The sequence below is a fragment of the Syzygium oleosum genome, unplaced genomic scaffold, assembly GCF_021117445.2.
Source record: "Syzygium oleosum isolate NSW1041296 unplaced genomic scaffold, Sole_v2.1 Sole_v2.03, whole genome shotgun sequence".
NCBI classification, from domain to species: Eukaryota; Viridiplantae; Streptophyta; class Magnoliopsida; order Myrtales; family Myrtaceae; genus Syzygium; species Syzygium oleosum.
The window spans coordinates 5,865,434-5,888,314 of record NW_026607487.1 but is presented as its reverse complement, the minus strand read 5'-3'; the positions used below and the strand labels follow the sequence as shown (position 1 = coordinate 5,888,314).

Here is a 22,881-nt window from a genome sequence, read left to right as displayed (position 1 = left end):
AGAGTTACTCCGAATGCCCTTTTTTTGTATGAAAAGCAATTTTCTCTTGTATTCGAGATAACAAGTTATACTCGCTTTTGTTTTTGAAACATCAACTTATCCATAGTCATCATCTAAAGGTATTTGGAATGTCCTAAACTGCCCTTCTTCTATATACTAGAAATTATAACAAATCTCGTATAACCCTAGTATATATTGTGCATTAGCATTTTCGGAATTGTTAATTGTTCAATGAAATTTTTCCCTTCCAATCTTTCATTTACTAATATATTGGTATTCTCGTATTATCCTTCGCTTATTTTTTTTATTTTTTTTGCACCAAATATGTACTAGAGACAAAGTTAAGTCGTGTTGGTCGTGGCTGGGAAGGAAGAGGGTTCCTGCTGCCTCGACCGAATCGACGATGTCGTCGGAGACGAACGACAAGCAAAGGCCAAGGTGGGTGCAATTGCTTTGCCGAGGGTAGGGGACACGAAAGTCGTTCAAAGTTGCTTTCAATGAAGGTTGATTTGGAATTAGGTAGATTGCCCGTGAGAATGATGAAGTTCCAACGGGTGAGGAAAGTCTTTTAATGCGACATGGTTCCGATCCTGGTACTGAGAGGACCACGAGAGATGGCAGTAGGGTCGCCTCCGGGAAAATTGTCCAAAAAGTCATAAACTTATCGCAGTTTTATCAATTCAGTCAATCTGGCCATCGAATGGACTCAATTGTAAAACATTAAAAAAGTTTTTGACTCAAATAGCGAAATTGAAAGGTTTATGACTCAATTTGCAAAAGCGCAATAGATTTGAGACTTTTTGGACAATTCTCCCGATCGCCTCGGATCGGATGTGGAGCTACTTCAGAGAGAGAGAGAGAGAGAGAGAGAGAGAGAGAGAGGGAGGGAGCTCCGCTAAAGCGTATTTTACATCTTACAAGTTAGCTATCTAAAACTGTAATTCTACTTGCTCAACAATATTTAGCATCAAGCGAAAAGCCCATGAAGTCAAAGCCCCTTTCTATCTAGATGCAAAGTCATTTAATATCGACCGTCAAGTCTCTTAAACGAGCGCAATGCCCGCAACTAAATACCGAACAATCCAATCGTCACAAGCAGCGCGCGCGCGTAGTCCCTCGATCGCAACCTCGTCCCCGACCGCCCCCCCCCCCATTTTCCCATCGCGGCCGCCCCTATCGAGCTCGTCTCGCGACATCACGTGATCTGTGCCCCTCTCTAGCCTCTACTCATAATAATTCCTACACACAAAAGGGCTGTCCAAAAAACACGCGCAAGAAGCGACGGCAAGGTACGGCAGCCGCGCGGCCCGCATTTGCTTTCCAACAACCACCACCCACCCACCCCCCTCACGCTTCTCCTCCTCCTCCTCCTCCTTTACTCGGAATTCGCCGATGCTTCCAGAATCGCCCCAAACCAAGCACACACAAACAGCCCACAGTTATCTCCCGCCGCGGCCGCAATTACCGAACTGGCCCAGCCATCTCCCCCTTTTCTCGAATTTGAGCCCCCACCCCTACCCGTTCCACGTATTAATTTATATATAGATATAGATATAGATATCTTGTTTATGTGGTTTTGCTACCATTGGTTTTGGTTTGGTATTCGGGCTTCGTCTTCCCTTCCTTCCCCCAACATCGTAATAAAATAAAAAAAAGGAGAAAGGAAAGGTGGTAGGAGACTTAAATCTCAGCGAAGAACTTTTATTTGGGCACGTCACGCTTGCTGGCTGCTGCTGCTACTACGCTACACACAAAATTGCAAACAAAAGCTTATCATCATCATCATCGAATTTTCCTTCTTTAAAAAAATCGAATTCGATCGGGCATTTTCCTCCCTTTGTTTTTTTTTGTTTAACCTTGTGATGATTTTTTATGGGTGACCAACAATTTTGAGTACCCGATTATGCCCTCCTCATCCCCAAAGGGCATCATCCATCAATCAGACCGGACCAACGGGGAGGAATATTTTCTTTGTGGGTGTGGTGGGGTGGGTGTTCCTTGATCTGATCTGTAGTTCTTGTGTTGGGATAGTTCTTGATTTCTTCCCCCACCACCACCCCCAAATCTCCTCTTGGGTCCTAGGGTTTCTTCACTTGTTGTTGTTGTTGTTGTTGCCCGGATCAGAATTCTGGGTCAAGATCTTCTCCCTCTGTTGTCATCTGGGATTTGTTGGGATTTGACCTAAATCTTTAATATACACACGCACACATATGTATTGATAGCAGCAGCGGAGAGCAACAGGGATCTCCCCCACTCCACGTCCTTGATTAGGTTAGGGTTAGGGTTCAGATCTGCTCAATTTTGACTTTCAAGCTTTTGGGTCCTTTCTTTTTGTGTGTGTGACTTGGGTTGTTGCTATATTTGGGATTTTGGTGAAGTGCTCTCTGATGACAAGAATCTTGGGTTGTTGTGTGATGGAATCTAGGTCTTTTGGTAGCTGCTTGCTTCTGACAACTCGACTCTTCAAAAATCAGAGACTCTGGATCATGACAACGTAAGATGAACCTCCGGTTTTCGCGGGTTATTTTTGGGAATATAAATCTGGTTTCATTGATTTTTTTTTTTTTGTGTCTTGGCTGCATGAAGGTGAGGTGATTGATTCATCATTGCTGAGATTTGACTTTGGATGAAACTGTGATTTGTATAGATTTTTTCCGGCAATTCGAGGTCGATATGTTGTCAAATGCTGCCCATGATGCGCATGCTCTTGTTCTTTGTGCTGATCTGACATGGCATCGGTGGGGTTGGGATTGTGTCTCGTGGCTTGTCTAAATTTGGAAGTTGCTGCATGCATGTTTGTTGTTCAATGCATTGAGGGTATTTTGGGTAAAAACTTAGCTATCTCATCTATGGAATTAAATTTCATGGCCCCTGCATGCAGATCCTAAATACTGCTTTAGAATCTATATGGAAATTGACAATCGAGTATGTTGAGATGATTTTATGTAACTGTTGGGAGAGTGCTAGCGTTTTGATGCATCCGCATCCTCTGCTAGTACCTTAATCCACGTCATAGGTGACTCTAGGAAGATATAAATCATTGCCATTGCTTCATTATCTCTCTTGGTGTTTTAGAGGAAATTAGTCATTTCTTTCCGGTGTCGTTTTGACTGAATTTGTGATGTTCAAGAGAGCATCGGGGCTTTTAATTCCTCGCCAGAAGCGAGATAACAGCATTCAAAGCGATTGCTAAGCTTTGCCAGGTTCTCTGCATGTAACATTAAAGTACCTAAAGATCGCCTTGATATGATAGAGTTAGAGTCATAAGGTGATATGGATGTGGATTGACTTGGCAGGTAACTTCTAGCTGGAGTTTAGTGCTAGTTAAGTTTGATTAAGTCCTAAGAGCTCTGAATGAGACGCGATTGCAGCATCTTGCGAAGCTTGTCATATCTGCAGAAATAGTTCCAGAATTTGGAGTCTGCTTAGTATTAGGGTTGACATCTAGCACTGAATAAAGATTGCATGCCATAATGGCAGCCATTGGATTTACTATGTTAGCACATGCGTGCTAATTAATTTCTTCTCTTAAAAAAGAAAATAATACCTACTTAACTTAATTAGGGTGTTGTGACTAAGGTTCGATGTGAGATAGCAGTTGGTATTACTCTGGGGACAGGGGACTTCAAAGGGAATACTTATCCAGTGACTCACATCCTCCGAGTGTTCAGTGGGGTCAATACCTCTGCCATTCTCTGTGACTACTCGATTGTTTTTTCCTTCTCTGCAATGACCCTTTTTAAGCTACTAGATTTGGAAAGAATCAATATCGGCTTGTTTGATGAATAAATAATATCTGCACGTTTGTGAAGCTGTTTATGTTTCCCAGATAAAACATTAGTTTCCTTATCTCAGCAGAGACCATCCCTGTCAGTTGTCATAGTTACTGTTGATTTCATGCATATTGATTTGCTGTGTGTCAATAACCCGGGACATGTTTAAAGATGGAGAACCTCTTTATCTGTATGCCATATTTTCTGTTCATCTTCTTTCGCATATAACTCAAATATTAGTAAGTTCAATGTACTGCTTAGTTTCTAGTCTATTGCCTTTCACAAATTTGGATACCCTTGTTATTATTCTTTTTGCGTATTAGCTAGGTCCCCCTATCTGTTAGTTTAGCTGAATTGTTCGGCATCACTGTCTTGCTTTTCTTCTTATCAGAATCGAAATGTTCCACAAATCAAATCCTTATTACTTGCATGAGCTAATTTTTAATGATACGTGTCCTATCCACTCTGTCTATATAAAGTGTTTTGATGACTCCGTCAACTTCGCCTGTTCAGAAAATGATGGGGACACTCATGAGGATTTGCGTTAAAGAAGAGAACGATGAGTTTCCATTGGTTCCACCAGGTTTTGAGGCCTTTTCTTCTTTTACTCTAAGGAGGGTTCAAGATAATAAGAAAGAGGATTGTAAACAAGACGGTGAGAGCTTGAACAGTTGCGCAGCATCAGCAAGTGCTTCTGAGTTGCAGTCAGTGAAACTAAAAACTGAAGTTGATAGTGATGATGTCAAAAAAGTTACGCGGCCACTCAGGCGCAGATCTTGGAGCAAGTATAACCTACATGGTAACAGTTCAGATGATGAGTTGGATTGTGAGAAGGTTGATCTTTCCTCTTGAATTACCTCGATGTTATTCTTTGGAGTCATCATGTGCTCCTTATTAACGTGCTATTTCTAATACAAGTAGTTACATTGTCCTTTGTTGCAGAGTTTTTCTACAAGGACCTCTCTTCCTAAGGGCGTCATTCGTGGATGCCCGAAATGTAGAAACTGTCAGAAGGTTTGGTTTTATTATCAATTATCCCTTCTGTTTACCTTCATGTTTTCTCCATGAGCAGTTTGGTGATCCTGTATGTTTATACTTCTTATCGAAAAAAGATCGACCGGTAGGTGCTAACCGCCTCTATATTCAACAATTTTGATAATACTGTCGTTGACATTCCCCATCTCTGCAGCCAAGAAAAGATGGATAGAGATTATTCCTTTTACTGATTACAGGCAAAGTGATAGATGATGCACTGCCATGAAATGGAATCTATTCAGCATACATTGTTAAATACATTTATAGTTATTTTTTTTTCATGGAATAGGGCTCACAAGTGTTGTATTCTAACAGGTGTGTGCAAAATGGCGCCCAGAGGATGCTAGACGGCCTAACCTTGACGACGCCCCGGTCTTCTACCCTACTGAGGAGGTTTCTTCTTTTGCTTTTACTCTACTAGCTCTTTTAGTATTGGTTTTAGTAATGGATGCTTTCCAAATAATACAGTTATAATTTTATAATTGAGATCTTTCTATCAGCATACTAAAAGCTAAACTTCTTCTTTCAGGAATTTGAAGATACTTTGAAGTACATAGCAGCCATACGCCCAAGAGCGGAGCATTATGGAATCTGTCGCATCGTCCCTCCACCATCCTGGAAACCACCCTGTCCACTGAAGGAAAAAAGCATATGGGAGGAATCGAAGTTTGCTACTCGAGTCCAGAGGGTTGACAAACTTCAAAATCGAGATTCAATGCGAAAAATATCCCTTGTTCAAAGCCAGATGAGAAAAAAAAGGAGAAAATGTATGAAGAATGGTGTGGATTTTGGTAATGGAAATGGGGTTAACTTGTGTCCTGGAGATTCTTCATCTTATCAAGGTGAAGGGTTTGGGTTTGAACATGGTCCTGAGTTCACTCTGGACACATTTAAGAACTATGCTGAAGAATTTAAAACCCAGTACTTTACCAGCAATAGAAACATGAACGCGCTGGAAAATAGCCAGCCTACTTTTCAGGGTCATTTTGAGCCATCGCTTGATGATATCGAGGGGGAGTACTGGCGAATGGTAGAGAAACCTACTGAGGAAATTGAGGTATAATACTTTCTTAGAACTTGTCAAATAATTCTTAGTCTTGACTATGTTCGTTTTATTACACTTTATTGCCTCCTCCGGGTTTGGTGTTCTGTGCTATTGAAATGATGCTTGCGATATTGCAGGTGCTCTACGGTGCTGATTTGGAAACAGGGGCTTTTGGCAGTGGGTTTCCCAAAGCATCAAGTCAGCCTAATTCTGTTTCTGAAGAACAATATGTAAAATCTGGGTGGAACCTCAACAACTTTCCTAGGCTTCCTGGGTCCGTTCTTTCCTATGAAAGCGGTGACATATCTGGTGTTCTGGTGCCTTGGTTGTACATAGGGATGTGCTTTTCCTCCTTTTGTTGGGTAGGTATATATGTCCCTTTCTTTACTTTGATGATCAAAATGCAGCTCTAGTTACGTATGTTATGCCATGTGGAAGCACATTGTCATGCGCATCGTGCATTTTCCAATTGATATTGTAATATAAACGAGAACATGCACTTTCAGTATGCTGTATATTTGTATGAATCTCTCTCTCAAAACGACTTACAGTCTCCAGAGTCCCTGTCATGTAGTTTCAGCTAAGAAATATTTAATTGCCGCTCTGTTCCCAATTGTTGCAGAACTATGACTTTCATATGCTTTTTGACATTGTGGTTGCTTATCTGTTCATGTCGCCGTTTCATGTGTTGAGAACAGCATGTTGAAGATCATCACTTGTACTCTTTAAATTACATGCACTGGGGTGCTCCAAAGATGTGGTACGGAGTTCCTGGGACACATGCTGTTAAGCTGGAGGAGGCTATGAGAAAGCATCTGCCAGATCTCTTTGAAGAACAACCTGATTTATTGCATAAGCTGGTGAGACTGATTTTTCACTGTCGCTGTTTGGATGTGTATTGACTGTAGCTGGTGATTTACTTGTCTGACTATTGTTTATGCTTGCTGATTCTGCGGCAAATCATATCCTGTACATAATTGGTAGGCTATCACGGTGGCAGCTGTAATGTAAATGTAATGTCCAAGTTGTTTGTAGGGAAAATATTGTGATATAAGGTGTGAAGAATGCTTTAATGTGTGTCCAAAGGAGTCGATGCATCTTTTGAGTCCAGAAAGTTAGTGCTTTAGCTTTTATATATTTGAAGCCTGAATAGGGCTTATTCTGATATCGGAACTTGCCTTTTTCTAATAGATGGCCATTGCTTAAATATGACTTAATTTTATAGCTAGTTTTAATGTTTGCGTAATTATTTGCTACCTGTAAGAAATTACTGCAGATTGCTAGATATCTGCTTTTTCCCCGGGATTCACAACCTATTTAGTGAAACTTTGGCAAGTTGTAACATCTCTTGCTTTGTTGGAGAATGAAGTTCCTTGTTATGTGTGGGACAAAGCACTACACCTTTTAAGAGCAACCCTTTTATTTTTGGCTGAGAATTATTTTAAATGCACTGCAAGTCTGTGGGAGAGGTTTCTCTCTTTTACAATGTTTCATTGTTCTTTCTTCTCGTAATGCAGGTTACGCAGCTGTCCCCCTCAATACTTAAGCCTGAGGGAGTACCTGTTTATCGTTGCATCCAAAATCCTGGAGAGTTTGTTCTGACCTTTCCTCGGGCATATCATTCAGGGTTCAATTGTGGCTTCAATTGTGCAGAAGCAGTAAATGTAGCTCCTGTTGACTGGTTGCCCCATGGGCAAATTGCTGTGGAGCTATATCGCGAGCAAGGAAGAAAGACTTCTGTTTCTCATGATAAGCTATTACTTGGTGCGGCTAGAGAAGCGGTTAGAGCACATTGGGAACTTAATCTACTGAAGAGGAATACTTGTGATAATTTAAGATGGAAAGATGCCTGCGGAAGGGATGGCATATTAGCAAAAGCATTCAAGGTGATTCTTAATTCTGCCTTTGCCATTCATGTTCATTTTCTTCTCACGTACTGGAGGACAAGTCATAAAGCTTTCTTTTTCGAAATAGCAAACTATGACAGTTGTCATCTTTGCATGGAGTAGGTGATTTGGGTTCATATATAGCATATGAGAAAGAATGAATTGATGTGAATTCGAATCACATTTAAGCTTGTTCAATAGTAAAATTGAACTTTCAAGGTACTTCTTGTGGTAATGGTAACATGCAGGCTTGTTTATGCATCAACTCCTTTTTAACTTTGTATGCTTTTGGTCAGACACGTGTCGAGATGGAGCAAGTGCGGAGGGAACCTATCAGTAAAATTTCGCGGGCAGTGAAGATGGAGAACACTTTTGATGCCACTACAGAGAGGGAGTGCACTGAATGTTTCTTTGATCTGCATCTTTCTGCAGCAGGTTGTCGTTGCTCTCCTGATAGATATACCTGTTTGAATCATGCAAGGCAACTGTGCTCATGTGCTTGGGGTTCCAGATTTTTCTTATTTCGTTACGACATAAATGAACTGAATATCCTTGTTGAGGCATTGGAAGGGAAATTAAGTGCTATATACAGATGGGCGAGGCTAGATCTTGGCTTGGCTCTGAGTTCTTATGTTTCAAAAGAGCACCTGCAAGCACCGGGGGTCAATGGTAATTTATCAAGTTCCAGTAAAGGAACTGTGGCGAAGGACGGAAATGCACAAATATCAATCACTTACATGAAAGATCTACTTGTGAAAAATCTGTCTCAGAGAAGCGTGAAAACATCACCAACTTCTCATAATGCACTCGATGTACAGAAAGTGCATCCTGGCCACCAGTTTGGGAAAGAAGAATCAAGCAATTCTTCTCCTGCAACAAATCACCACAATTGTCAGTTGTCTGAGGAAAATGGATCATGCAATGTGAAGATTGCTGCAGATGAATCTGGATCTAAGAAATCTTCAGTTTTAGGACAAGATAATATTATTCTTTTGAGTGATGACGAAGGTGAGGAGCCAGAAAAATCAGTTTCACTTATATCGAAAGAAGGATCCTCTGCTAGGACAGCAGATTCTTTGGAGAGGCAGGTTCATTCTGACACAAAGGCAAGTGCATGCGCTGTGCAGAAAGAAGTGTCCTCAACTACCTCCATGACCGGTGCACCTTCTAGCAGCCAGGGGGGAAGAAATTCGTCACCTGAAGGTCAGCAGCATGCTTGTGCATCAGCAGTTGTTGGTGTTGGACTGAATGGGAAAGATGGAAATCAAAAACCAAGTTCGCAATCTGTTCTTTGCGTGGGTTCTTCAAGTCTAGAATCTAGACATACTGAAGATTCTTTATTTACAAAAGAAGTTGGTGATGACAATAGTAAGAATTCCAGAGCTGCAGCTACAGAGGGCTGCCTTCAGCATTCTCCTTTATGTAGCAGTGAAAAACACAGCACCGATGAAAAGCAAGAAAAAGGCGGAAGCATTGTCACCTGTAATGTAGTGGATTACACAGCAGATTCCGCAGGAAGTTCATCTTTTACTCAAAGCAATCTGGATAAATACTTCCGCCAGAAGGGCCCTCGAATCGCAAAGGTAGTGAGGAGGATCAACTGCAATGTTGAGCCTCTGGATTATGGAGTAGTGCTTCCAGGAAAGTCATGGAGTGGTAGCCAAACAATTTTTCCTAAAGGTATGGTACATGTGGACCTTCTGCAGAATAAATACTATCACTAGCTGTTCTATCATCTAAGGAAGTTGCTCTTTCTTCTCGTTATTCAGGATTTAGAAGCAGGGTCAAGTACATCAACGTTTTAGAGCCTGCGAATATGTGTTTCTATGTCTCTGAAATCCTGGATGGTGGTGGAGTTGGACCTCTGTTTATGGTAATTGCAGTATTATTTAATGCAATACTATATTCTCATTGCCATGGTGCTATTGTTAAGTAATCCTTGACAAATATTGTAGATATTTTATGATTCTACTCTCAGCTTTAATGATTAGTTAGGTAGGAAAAGCGTATAGGCTTTTTGCACTTAACTTGTTTATTCGACCTATGATTGAGGATTCTATTGTTCTCACCCCCATCATTGAGCTCTTTGTTGCTTTTCCAAAGGTTCTTATAGTCTTTTATAGTCTATGTTTTGATAAAAAGGTGAATTATCAGATTTCTATTGTACCTTTTGATTCCAAGTGCTCGAGTGAGCAAGATATGTTACAATTGTTTTATCGGCAAAAAGGCGGGGAGGGGAGATATGTTTACATTTGAATGGTAACAGTGGTGATCATATTTGGTTTATGTCCGGCTGTTTGAATAGTTTTTGTGAATTTGTAGGTTCATAGATGTTTGCTTTTGGATTAGAAAGCTATGGTGGATGTCCATATTGATTTTGAAGTTACAATTTGTTCTTTTCTGTAACACAAAGTTCTCTATTTTCTTTTTCAGGTTTCCTTGGAACATTGCACAAGTGAGGTTTTTGTTCACGTTTCGCCTACTAAGTGCTGGGAAATGGTTAGAGAACGATTAAATTCTGAGATCGCAAAGCAACATAAAATGGGAAAGATGAACCTTCCTCCTCTGCAGCCTCCTGGCAGTCTCGATGGCTTTGAAATGTTTGGTTTCTCTTCACCAGCTATTGTGCAGGTACTAGGTTTTAGGAATTAAAATTTCTTTGAACTAAAACCTGGACTATCGTTGGGTTGTTGGTGCTTTCATATGTTGAAGAGCTGTTTTCTACATGATTTTGCGAGAATTTTGGAGAGAAAAAAACTGTGAGTTATCACGTGCATCACGTTCATGCCAATGCTTGTTTGTTGGGGTATCCTCGCAATATCAAAAACTGAGAAATGAGAAATCATAGTTTTTTAGCAATTTATGGTCTACGAAAAAGAGAAACTGGTTCTTTCATGTTTCTGGTAGAAAAAAGAACTTGAATACAGTGACCAGTGGCATAGACCTTATCTTGTGTTCAAAGGCTAGGTTAAGTTGATGTTTTATTTCTTTTTGTTGTCATCGTCACCGTCCGTCGTTGGACAAGTATGCAGAACATAACTTCCGACTGTCATATGGGACCAACTGAGTGTGAACGTGGAGATACTTTAACTTCGTCAACTTTTTGGTTCCTATACTTCCTTGATTGTCGTGATCTTAATTCTGTTGGAGGCACTTCAAATTCATAACATAGTCATTTTTGCGCAGGCTATTGAGGCTCTGGATCAAAATAGAATCTGCATTGACTATTGGGCTTCCCGACCCTATTCTCGGCCGCAAGTTCAGGTTCCACATTATTCTTCATCAATGGATACTGGAGAAAATGTTAATAGGACGAACAAGGAAGCAAGCAGTCCAGATGCCACTGGAAACCATGTCAAGCCTGTTGAGGTTGAGACAGCACTAAAAGGCCTTTTCGGGAAAGCTGATCTGCAAGAGTTACGCTCTCTATACACCATAATAAACCAGAATAAGTCAATTCTTAATCAAGACTTGTTAACTACACTCCTTAGTGACGAGATTCTTAAACGGCCCAGCTGATCCATTCCAATCCGATCCATGGCGATTGGAGACCCAAGTCGGTAATGCTGGTTTTTTGACACTGTAAATACGGCACCGCGTTCGGCTGCAACATAGGTGACATCCTGCTCGAGCTTCATTATCCTTTGAAAGGGAGAAAGGAGCATGTTAAGTGGACAAAGAAGTTCGGGTTTTGAGGGGAGTTTAACTTCCCTTCATTGATTTATTTTTGGTTCCTGGAAGAATCAGAAGCTTATTCAGTAGAGACTGCCTGTTCTGATCTCGATCATCACCCTCCTTACATCAGAGTAGAATAAGCTCCAGTGTTCTTTGTTCCTTCGTCCAGCTTCATATACGTCGGCGCCGCGAACTTTTAGAGTAGTTTGGTCAGTTCGCGGCATTCTTAACCTTCCATGAATTGCAAGATGTTGATATGCCGATTTTTTTCTCTGGAATAGATGATTCATTCTGCATTTCAACTTCGGCAGGTCCAATTATACACACTGTTCAGTTGCGTCGTGTCTTTCGGGTATATTTCTATGAAGTTGAAGTCCGAAAACCATCATAGTTATCCGCTGCGAATTGATACTCTTCCCGAAATGCATCATCCAGGGAAGGTTCAACATGAGAGAACATTTTTACAATCAAAACTTGCTAAACTACTGTATTGCATGGTCAGATGGTACACAAGAATAACAGGGAAGAGGAGATGGATGGTTTAAATTTGTCTATATTGGTTATTTGTCTACAAACCCTGTTTTGGTTATTTACTGGATATGGTCCACATCATATATATCTGAGTACCGTTTGTTTCGCAGAAAATGAATGATTTGATAAATGTTTTTTTCAAAATAATCTCTTCTATCGTTTATAAAATTGAATGAACGAAAAATATTGCTTTCGTCTACTACAAATTTTTAATATAAATTATTGTCAATAATGAAACATTTTCCAAGTAATATGAACACTCATTTTTAGGAAAATGTTTTTGAATCATTGATTTTTCGTAAAACAAACGGAGTCATACTTCACCGATCTCTTTCTCTTAAAATAAATGGCGCCACATTGAGAAAATCATTTTTATGTGCAAGTTTCTCTTGATCTATTAACATATCTAAGTCAATTAGTTTTGGATATGTAGAAAATTCAAAAATTTCGCATAAAATATGTATATGTATGAGGGATAAAAATAGATAGGTTTAATATCACGAAAAACTTTAAATTGGTACACTTGTGATAAATTTACCTGAAACTAATTTTTTGATCACCAAAAATCCAAAACTGGTACACTTGTGATTATTTTACCTTCTGCTAGTTTCCGTTAAATTTTACCGTTAAATTTCTAAATTTGACAACACGTGACAGTTGATGGATGTACCAGTTTGGGGTTTTACCCTCCGTTTGTCACATGTGTACCAATTTGTGATTTTTTGTGATATTAATTCAATTTAATATAGGGTAAATTTGTCACAAATATACAAGTTTGAGGTTTTTAGTGACAAAAAAATTAGCTTATGGTAAATTTATCACAGTTGTACTAGTTTGAGGCTTTTCGTGGTATTAACCCAAATAAATACATTACAATAATTTGTTTTGCGCTACGAACCTTTTTATCCATCTCAATCATTTAATTGACTCTAATTTAACAATTCAATCCACCTATTTAACTTGCTAATATCGGCATGATTTCACTAACTTTTTTTCTCAAGATCAATAATATTCACAAAGATCTATATACTAAATCATTTTTCCTTAATAGTAAATTAGTCAAATAGAATAACAGAAGGAAACTTTTGTCATCTTTCTCCAAATTAAAATTTGGGATAAAAGCACCAAAAGTCCTCAAACTTTTTCGACTTGTAAAATCTAATTCCTGAACTTCGCACATGCAATCGAGTCCCTGAATTATTAGTGCTTTTTCCATAGTAATCCTTCATTAATAAGTAATGTGGAAAATTCCAGATGAACGTTTATCACTCAGACAAGTGCATTATATTATATTCGACTACTAGACTAAGTCCACCACATTCCCGTGGCAATTACTTTTTCTTCATTTTCATCCACTAGTGGATATATAAAATTCGATTGGGACAATAACATAAGTAGTCCCTAAATTTTGATTCAGTGTTTATTATCGACATAGACACCATACTTTTATATTGTACAATACGATCTCTGACTTTAGTTAATGTGCAATATCGTCTTTGGACTTTTAATTTGTTAGATGTGATCTCTGAACTATTGATGAATGTTCGATGTAATTCTTCTGTTTGTGTCATTTCCACATAGTTTAGAGACTAAATTGAATATTTATTAATAGGTCGAAAACCACATTGAACAAATTAATGTTATGAAAGTCCATGAACGATATTGTACATTAGGCAAAAATTCAGAAACTACATAAAATGGCTTTTTTATATAATTATAAGGTCAAATTAACGTTAGGACAAGAAATGATTATACGTCGCGCCAACCTAAGATTTCATTTCTATAGGTGATAGCTTTCCGACATGTAATACAAGCTGCCATGTGAGAGGACCTCCCGGTGGAGATAAAAGACGACATTGCATACTAAGTCAAAGTCAGAAATCACATATAATTCATTTTTTCTATTTATAATTATATGGTCAAATTAACGTTATGACAAGAAATGATTATAGGTAGTGCCAATCTAAGATTTCATTTCTGTACGCGACAACTTTCCGACATGTAGTACGAGCAGCCACGTGGGAGGGCCTCCCGGAGGGGACCACAGAGTGAGGCGCACGTGTCAGCAGTCTAGATGTCCCTCATAGTTGACCGTAGTTTGCGGGCATCTTTGTACGGAATGTTGCGTTTAATGTTTCTCGTACTCAATTCACTTTTCCACTTGGCGAAAAAAATTTGGGCAATCCACTTTCGAAATAAAAACAATAAATAATGACAAAAAAAATATAAAAGTAGAAACAAAAAGAGCTAAATTAAAAGCACTTTCAATCATCATGCTGCTAAATTTGGAATTTATTTGAATTAATTACTACTTGTTGGGCATCAACTAGTACAGGTGGTGGGGGAAGCAGAAACCTAGGAACTTTCCTCAAATTTATTAAACAAATCAAAAGTGAAAGATAAATTATTTTAGGCAAAAAACTAATCCTTATTGGAGCTTCTTTTATATATATAAAATCCAATGAAAGTCGATTTTCATGACCAGGATATTTTATTACAACTTTATTTTTAATACAATGCATGTGTGTACTTTGATTAACGCGATTGGAAATACTCTCTTCCTTCATACTCAATAAGACTGATATCTTTTTGATAATTTTCTTAAATACCCATTAAAATATAGTCAATTATTTTGCTCCATCAAAATAATATAATTAATTATTCTCTATGGTGTAGATAATGATAAAAGATTATCTCATTTTGCACTTCTTTCTCTGAACCCAAAATATTTCTTTGCGCTTTTAATGCCCAGGCACCCAATCCTTGCACACGCGCAAGTACACTCGTGCATGTGCGCGTGCGCATACACATAGAGGGCGAAAAGGGCAAGAAATTTATGTAAATACCTGAAGCTAAAATGGCTAACTAATGTAGTAAAATATTCCATCATTGAGTTAACAAACATGTGCCAAAAAATTAATTAATGAATGTTTCTTCGCGCAATTGTGTTCTTATGAAATGGATTTGCATCGCTAAAATTGAAGTACCCGTCGAAAAATTCAATGGAGGCAAAAAATTCTAATAACATTGAACAGGTCAACACTTTACGAAAGGGATAGGAAAAACATGACTGCTTGTGTTGCTTGTTCAATGCTGCGCTTCGTAATATTTATCTAGAGAAAATTGTCCAATCAGTCATATATCTATTTTACAAATACTAATTTAATCATAAACTTTTCAATTTTGACGATTTAGTTCTAAATCTTTGCGCAAAATTCTAATGTAGTCTTCTGGCTATTTTTTGCTGGAAATCACTAACATGGCGGTATGTTATGATGACTAGACCATCATGACAGCAATTTTCGGTGAAAATTGACCGAAAATGCTACATTGGAATTTCGTAAAAAGGTTTACAACTAAATTGATAAAATTGAAAAGTTTAGGACTAAATTAACATTCGTACGATAAGTTTATGACTGATTGGGTAATTTTCTTGATTTACTAGCTAAGCTTTCTTCTCTCATTTCTGTCTAATGTCTATTATGTTCTTTCTTCTTCTTATAAGTTTTCCTAAGCCTTTTGATTTGCATATGGTGTGGCATTTTTGAAATGCAAAGACAATTCACACCATTGTATCCTAATTATAATTAGGAGTTACATTAAGGTTCTATTGTCAGATTACTTAAGCTGAATTAGGATTTACCAGCTGCGTCGTCGTCGTCGTCGTCCGCAACTTTATTTTGATGATCAAGTTGTTATTAAATGTGAGAAACATATACCATCCTCATATATTTGCAACATCCTTGGGCACTAAAGCTTTTTACTTTGCCCACCTTCCATAACGTTCGATATAGTTGATTAGGTTCTGGATTAAGTCCACTAAATTAGTGTATGGTTTAGCATTAACAAATTGATTCTCACCATGAGTAATATTAAGTATATGGTTTTGCCCATAACTAAGGAATAGAATTAATACATGGGTTGTGTTTATCATTGGGTGTAGAAATTGATTATGGGAATAAAACGAATAATTAAACTCGAATATATGTAAATAGTTAGGGAAACCCAAGTTCTAAGATCTTGATTTTTCCTGCTTCACAAAGCATCCCGGATTTATTTCTGACTTGATTCTCATAATGAGATTTCTCACTCAAATTGAATGAAATCCATGAATAGTTTTATTCCTTCTTTATGTGATCAAAATCATGCTTAATTATGAGAAAGCCTGATATGATACGATTTTCCGATGCCAAAATGTCACCAATGACTAGATTAGGACTTTGATCACACCCATTTCCAAAGGTTTAGGACCCAATGGATGAAAATAAAACCTTTTAAGATTATTATTAGGTCTAATGCCAGTGGAAACAAAAACTTAGGTCTAACGCCAGTGCAAACAAAAACTTACACATTCACCATTTGATGGTTGACATGTGTGTTTGGAGTTAGTTTTGTAACCAAATTCTTCTACATATGCATCATCCAATGATGAGTGTGTAAAGTGTTTCTTACATCAATAATGGACCTTGACTAAAGGCCAAAATGTGTAGGGCTATTGTTGCACTTCTCTAAAAAGGAACAATTGATAATGCTTAGTTGCCCATGACAGAATACTAGGTTTTTAAGGGAGGGTGAGTTCAACTAGATGCGTTGATGACCTCAAAATTTTACATCCCCCTCTCAGATCTCCACCAATTATGAAGGCATTAGGCTTATGCTGCCCCTCCAGCAGATACACACCGATCTTGCCAAGAAAGTTCTTTCAACTTGCATTAAACTGTCGTTCTCTTATCAAATCTTTGCAACTAGTGAAGAAAATTGCCCTTTTTCCTGAATAAGAAGATGGTCAGCAATTTAATTTTATGGTCTATAACACTAAAAAGAAAGTTCGAAAAATGACTGCATTTCTCCTTAACCTCACTAGAGAAAAAGCGATTGATGCTTACGACTTTTGTCAAATCAGTCGTTTATCATGTAAGCTCGCTTTGACATGGTTGAACAGATTTATCTCGATCTAGAGTCAATCAGATACGAAGTGAGTGAATGATCCCAAAGAAGATGTTCTATGGAGAAATTTGTTTGTCTTAGTCATTTGGAAATAGAGGAATCAAAACTGGAATTCTACCATGAACTACCATCATAATTTCAGCTACATCATCCAACTGCCAAGCATCAGGAGGGTAAAAGAATTCTACAAAGTACTTACTGTTATTGCAATAACCACGAAGTACTACATATATGATATATGTAAAAGACATTGAAAGAACTAAAAGAAATTCATGGAGCATGCACTCCAATATCTGCAGAGACAGCACAAAAGGCTCATCGAAAACTGATAAAGACTTAAAGCACACCTTTCAGTAATTTCAACACCGAGATTAAATAAAAAGTATGAAGATATTACTTGGTATATGTTGACATGGAGTACTCACGAGAGACTGGGGCTTGCACATCAAGGGTTTACATTATAAGACTTGCATGTCTTTCTCGAGTAATTGGCGGAGATCGAGAGGACTGATGACATCGGAGTATATTGGAACGCGCATATATCTATTAGGTCTGATCATATGTTGTCTTCTGCACTGTGAATGGTTCTGTGCTGTCTCCAAAATAGACTAAGGGCAAGATAGAACTCGTCATGGGGACGGTCCCTTCTGCTTGGGCCGCTTGCGCTTCTTCTCGTAACTAACGCCCCTCGCTTTGGTCTGATAGTCACGGACTTCCTTCAAATAAACCCTCAAACCTCTAGCTCCGAAAGGGTTTGCCCCGGGGTCCCCGCCGTTTTCCTCATAGGCAGCTCGGAGCCGCCCGAGGAGCGCGTCAAGGCTTCCCCACGCCTGGCGGAGCGGGCATGGGCACGGACCAGGCGGGCTCGGGAGGCCGAAGAAGGGGCAAGTCTGGTGATGCACCTTGGTCTTGCCAAACTGGTCCTGGTAGCGGAGGAAGTCGAAGACATGCATGCCGGTACATGCGGCAAGCGGGATTGGCGGCCTGTGACTCCCCAAATACTGGCAGAAGGTGTTCCAATCCCGGCGCTTCTGGTTCTCGTAGCGGCTTAGGGTTGAAGAAGATGGTGAATCTGTGGTTGTTGGTCTGGTGATGGTGTTAATTGGAATGTCCATGTTGCTGAGTGAGTGATGATGATCATGGTGGTGATTGATGGGATAATCTGGTTCTGGATTTGGTTCCATAACAGTGAGATGTAGGAGCGTGGGTAGTTTGTTCTATTGAAGAGAGAGACCAATGAAGCACTCAAGCATGAGGTTATTCATTTTGCTACACATGGTTTTAGGATTATGCAGAGGAAGACAGTAGTCCACTTGAACGAGAAGTAGACATTCTAGTGAGCCAAAAATATTAGGGTGAGATTGGTTGATTCAAGAGGATGAGAGAATCTTTTCATGGTTTTGGATTGTAATGAAGAGAGGAACTTGGAGAGGGAGGAAGGAGAGAGAGGCGCGGCTAATTAGGGTATTGTGCTCTAGATAGTGAAGATTTTAAGGAGGAAGTTTGTCATTAAGAAATTAAAAAACCAATTGATAAGGGGGTTGTGGTATTTTCAACAGGCCTTCTGGTGTCTTGTCATCGTTAGTTCCAGTGCACACCTCTCTTCAACTAAATACATTGCCATTCTTAACATCATGGTGATTACAGGTATAGGGTTTGGGGAGGATCAAATGAGAAAGTAAAACTATCTATATTGTCATCAACAATCATCAATTGAGTATTAAGTGGAAAATAGATAGTCTACTATCAAAAACTCACCAAATAACTTTACAACGATCATGTTGATCGATTCAACTCAATCACAATATCGACAACTAAAAGTATGTAGAATCATTTTGGTCGATTCAATCAATCACAATAGTTGTCACACCACAAGTAAGGCGCTTTGCCTGGGTTCAATCTGAGGTCTCGCCGAACCCCCTCCCCTCCCCTTACCGTAGCTAAAAACAATTAATTAGCATAAACATAGGAATAACACATAGCTTTGCAGGATAGTTTCCAAGTTGTATCCAACAATGTATGGACGAAGGAAGTAAGCAGGGCATGGCAAAAAAGTCGTGCATAGTTTTTGAATTGTTAATTTGGCCCGTTCTTCTGTACATAACCAATAACTATATATACTACCAAGGTCACCCGCATCTAGCTAAGAACTGAGGCTTATGAAGTGTTGATTTATTGTATGACCCCGACTATATCTTAGAATATCATGCATAGTAATGTACCGAGCTAGTTTATATTTCTCCATGTTCTCTGATGTTGCATATACCATTTGAGAATGTTGGGGATGCAAAGACCGTTTGATAAAAACACATTTACGAAGTGAAAGTGACGAATTCTTGTCGAGTCATCGTTTGAATACTCATATATTGTATGGTCTACTGATTTATGCATCAATTTTTACAAATCTAGCATCGCTCTTTACTTGGTTTCTTTTGGTTTCTTAGCAATTTTGCTGATACATTCCTGAGAACACTTTTGACAACTGGGGGTGTCTTTCGGACATAGTGAAACGGAAAGTGTAATACTAGGTTTTGATTGTCAAAAGTATCATCAAACCATGAAAAGGAAGACTCGGACCATATCTTTTCGCAAAGATTGAGGCACAAACAGCATTAAAAATGAAGGAAGATTTCAACTTTTCCACTTGAAGCAAGGAATTGAATCCCCTCATTTGGAATCCCGATCCTTTGAATAAGGTTTCGCCAGCATCGAACTCCCAAAAAAGGAGTTGGTGACCTAAACATGGTGAGTTTGCTTTGTGCCAGAAATAGTAAACATGGAGCAGAATCCAATGTACTTGTGCATACTCCATGTCCTTAGCAACTAGTTATGTTTAGCAAATCAAAGAACCACTTTCCTAATTTCGCTGTACTTTTCTTTAAAAGATTACGCATCGAACATCGGAAAAAAACCCACTAATGTTAAATGAAGATACAACCCGTTGCGATAGGTGATTATTTACATTGAGAAGGACAAAGGTCAAGTTGAGCTTTATGAAAGGTAAATAATTTGCCCTATTGCTGTTAGGTAATAGTTTCGATAAAGAGGAGTTCTCTTTTTCTATGAATTGGAGTGTTGGCTTGTTGCCACGACACTGTATATTAGCTTTTCCTATAGTTTTACCCATCCAAAACCGTACTTTCTCATTAAATATGTCGATCCTTAATACTATGGTTGCTAGAAAGATTTGTATAATTACAACTGGCGTTAAATCATGATGATTAAGATGATCTAATGTACCGTTGCTACAATATTATGAAGAGACTGAAAATGCCATAGGATTTTATTGATCACATAATAACAAAGAAAAGTATGTCCACTTATTAAACCTATTGAATTGGAAGTGTTGGACTCCTCTCATGTAAACCTATTATCTTCTCTCTAGCAAAGACAATGTCAATAATTGTTTTCTTCAAATTTCAACAAAAGAATGAGCAAATTAAGATTTCTAAGGTCATACAATGAGGGGAAAAATGTTATTCTCCATTCTCACATGTTGAACTTTTTGGTAATTATGATAATATGACTATTCTTATAATCATGACCCACAACTCATTGCCCAGTTTTCAATGTCTACAAGAAACCTAGTTGTGTTTGACCAAAAAAAAAAAGAAACCTAGTTGTGACCACGTTTCGACACGTGGCAAGGTAAACGCTTATACTTACAGTGTCATAGGAATTTTTACTGTTTCTTTTCTCTATCTAGTGATTTAAGGGGTGAAAAGAGAAACCCTAGGGCTATACTCCAGCAGAGCCTATTTTTGTCGTGAGGAAAAATATGGGACATCGTCATTTAATTATATGAACTGCATTTTGTGAAATCGATTTGTCTCATTTTATAACTTTCGAAAGTAACAGTTATGGGAATTTTTGTCTTTCCCTTCAGAATCATTCTTCATATGCCATTGCTAGGGTGACTTGAAGTCGTCTCGTAGGATTAGATTTGTCTAAAGATTAAGTTATCGCATGGGTGGCGCTATTTCCACCCCTAAATAAGTAAATTCACCCCCTATTTACACTGAAAAGACAAAATTGTTCTCAATCTTTCAATTGCAATTTAAAGTGATGGCGCCTCTCCTTTTCTCTAGTTTTTTTTCTTTTTTTGTTTAGGATAGTTACCATAATTAAACAATTCACATGTTTTGTTTTTTAGCATATTAAAGAAAAGTGCATTATCATATATTCCTATAACATTTTACATGCTCCGTATAAAATTATCTCGCTAATAGTAAGTAAAAAAGACATCCTTTGATATAGTATAAATTGAAAAGTCTCTTCTTCATCATTGATCTTATAACAACTTATCTACTTTTTGTCCATGTTATCTCAAAAGGACACTTTCTTGGCGAACTTTTTATTAATTTCATTAGTCTTAAATATAGATCGTTTCTTTATTTAGTTTATCAAAGAATATATCTTTTTTCCTTACTATATTGGTGAGATACCTTTATACAGAGCACGTAAAACATTAAGCCTATGTTTGGTAATCCGAATTTGAGTCCAGATAGGATAACAAAATATCATATCTTGTGTTTGGCGATGTATTCTGGACCCAACATACCCGGATAAAATGCTGGATAAGAAATCCAAGCATTTTCATAGATGATATTAATTTTCGCTGATCCAAAATAATGATTATTCAATGGCATTTTCAAAAAAAATTCTTACTTTATGCAATGTTTTGATTTTCATCTACTTAACAATTTATCCATGAATTTAAAAAACAACGTAAAAAAGAACTAGATTTCTTGCAAATTTCTCTTTTCGACAAAACTAATTTTTATGAAAGTAATACTTAACAATAAAAAAAAAAACATAGTGCCTTTAATATACATGGAAAATCTACAACAAACAAAAACTACATATATGAAATTCTTAATAATGATAAGTAGATCCTATACAGATATAGAAAAACTAAAAAAAGGAAAGTAAATAAATTTGGGACTGGGAATTGCTCTTGGAACCTTTTTAGTCCGATTGGCAAAATCCCATGACGTGGGATGCCTGTAGGAGGTCTCCCTTACCCTAGAACCTCTCTATTCTTTATTACTCAGTGACGAAAATCCTCATTCCATGTAAAACAAAGCCAGAGGAGCAAGTCTTGTATGGACCCGATCAATGATCCCACATGATCAATGGACATGATGATATGAGAAGTTCGACGACCATGGCAGTGCCTTCAGATTGGGAAGTTCGGCCACCGCACAGCACAAGTCTTGCTCATATGACCAGTGACATTGTTGGTGCCGGTCGTCCATGGCCAATTGAAGGAGAAAGATCCCGTAGCGATGGAAAAACAAAGCCAGAGGAGTAAGCCCTGTATAGATCCCGATCAATAATCCCACATGATCAACATCCGTGACAGCTCCAATTCATAAAAACCTCGGTCTAAGCAAGATTTTGCTATTTGAATTTCAGCCGAAGTCCGTCGGAGTTCATGTTGTCGGGTTCACAGATTAAAATTTGAGCTATATATTCACGTCGATCCTTATAGCCAAAATGTTAATACTTCCATTAAATTTGCTTAAAATTTTTAATTCGTCGTTAACATTCATTGGGCGTCATTTTCAAGTTTGCAAACACTTCCATATATGTCTCCATAGTAAGTGACGGGTTCAAGAGTATGACAAGATACCCCATCACCCGAAGCCTGCACGCCCCTATGTAATAGCACTCAAAAGACCAAAATACACACAAACCTCAATCAGTCTACCCAAGTGGAACAGACCTTTTCAAATCGGTTCTTTTCTGAGGCCAAATACCATATCGATTCAACTCAAGATTCCGGTTCGGTTCTGGTTGAAACCTACCAGTGTGTGCTTTTGCTGCTTCGAACTCTAAGAATACAAAAGTATGCTCACTCGGAAAAGATGAAGCATTTTAGTTCCAAAAAAAAAAAAAACCAAGCGAAGCTGAAAATACGGGGTAGCTCCGAGTTGCCTATTTCAGCTCGGGTTGTTTCGTATATTTCACATGGCCCGTAATGTCC

General features: G+C 38.3%; 2 protein-coding genes across 4 annotated transcripts; one reads left to right on the top strand and one right to left on the bottom strand.

Moving 5' to 3' along the window:
• The first annotated feature begins 1,628 nt into the window (after nucleotides 1-1,628).
• On the top strand, nucleotides 1,629-11,716 carry LOC115680935 (putative lysine-specific demethylase JMJ16). Of its 3 annotated transcripts, XM_030604786.2 has the most exons (13): nucleotides 1,634-2,271; nucleotides 2,426-2,494; nucleotides 4,287-4,607; nucleotides 4,716-4,787; nucleotides 5,124-5,201; nucleotides 5,338-5,865; nucleotides 5,991-6,215; nucleotides 6,552-6,713; nucleotides 7,371-7,739; nucleotides 8,036-9,419; nucleotides 9,509-9,612; nucleotides 10,173-10,370; nucleotides 10,926-11,716. In XM_030604786.2, the coding sequence occupies exons 3-13, from the start codon at nucleotides 4,290-4,292 to the stop codon at nucleotides 11,256-11,258; spliced, it is 3,771 nt and encodes a 1,256-aa protein (XP_030460646.1). In that variant the 5' UTR covers nucleotides 1,634-2,271; nucleotides 2,426-2,494; nucleotides 4,287-4,289; the 3' UTR covers nucleotides 11,259-11,716. The 3 variants fall into 3 exon arrangements, with proteins under 3 accessions (XP_056165207.1, XP_030460646.1, XP_030460644.1); XM_030604784.2 differs by lacking the exon at nucleotides 1,634-2,271 and having other exon boundaries at nucleotides 2,291-2,494; XM_056309232.1 differs by lacking the exons at nucleotides 9,509-9,612; nucleotides 10,926-11,716 and having other exon boundaries at nucleotides 1,629-2,271; nucleotides 10,173-10,288.
• Nucleotides 11,717-17,322: 5,606 nt separating this feature from the next.
• Nucleotides 17,323-18,340, bottom strand: LOC115681004 (protein LIGHT-DEPENDENT SHORT HYPOCOTYLS 2-like). Its single transcript, XM_030604848.2, has one exon. It carries the CDS (start codon nucleotides 18,074-18,076, stop codon nucleotides 17,522-17,524), a length of 555 nt encoding a protein of 184 aa, XP_030460708.1. The 5' UTR covers nucleotides 18,077-18,340; the 3' UTR covers nucleotides 17,323-17,521.
• Between the last annotated feature and the right edge of the window lie 4,541 nt (nucleotides 18,341-22,881).

Excerpts from the sequence above, each read along its gene's own strand:
- LOC115680935 (XM_030604786.2), top strand. The coding sequence starts at position 4,290 with ATGATGGGGACACTCATGAGGATTTGCGTTAAAGAAGAGAACGATGAG. Across the intron at positions 6,216-6,551 it reads GCTTTTCCTCCTTTTGTTGG|CATGTTGAAGATCATCACTT; the intron begins GTAGGTATATAT and ends TGTTGAGAACAG. Across the intron at positions 9,613-10,172 it reads GAGTTGGACCTCTGTTTATG|GTTTCCTTGGAACATTGCAC; the intron begins GTAATTGCAGTA and ends TTTCTTTTTCAG.
- LOC115681004 (XM_030604848.2), bottom strand. The coding sequence starts at position 18,076 with ATGGAACCAAATCCAGAACCAGATTATCCCATCAATCACCACCATGAT.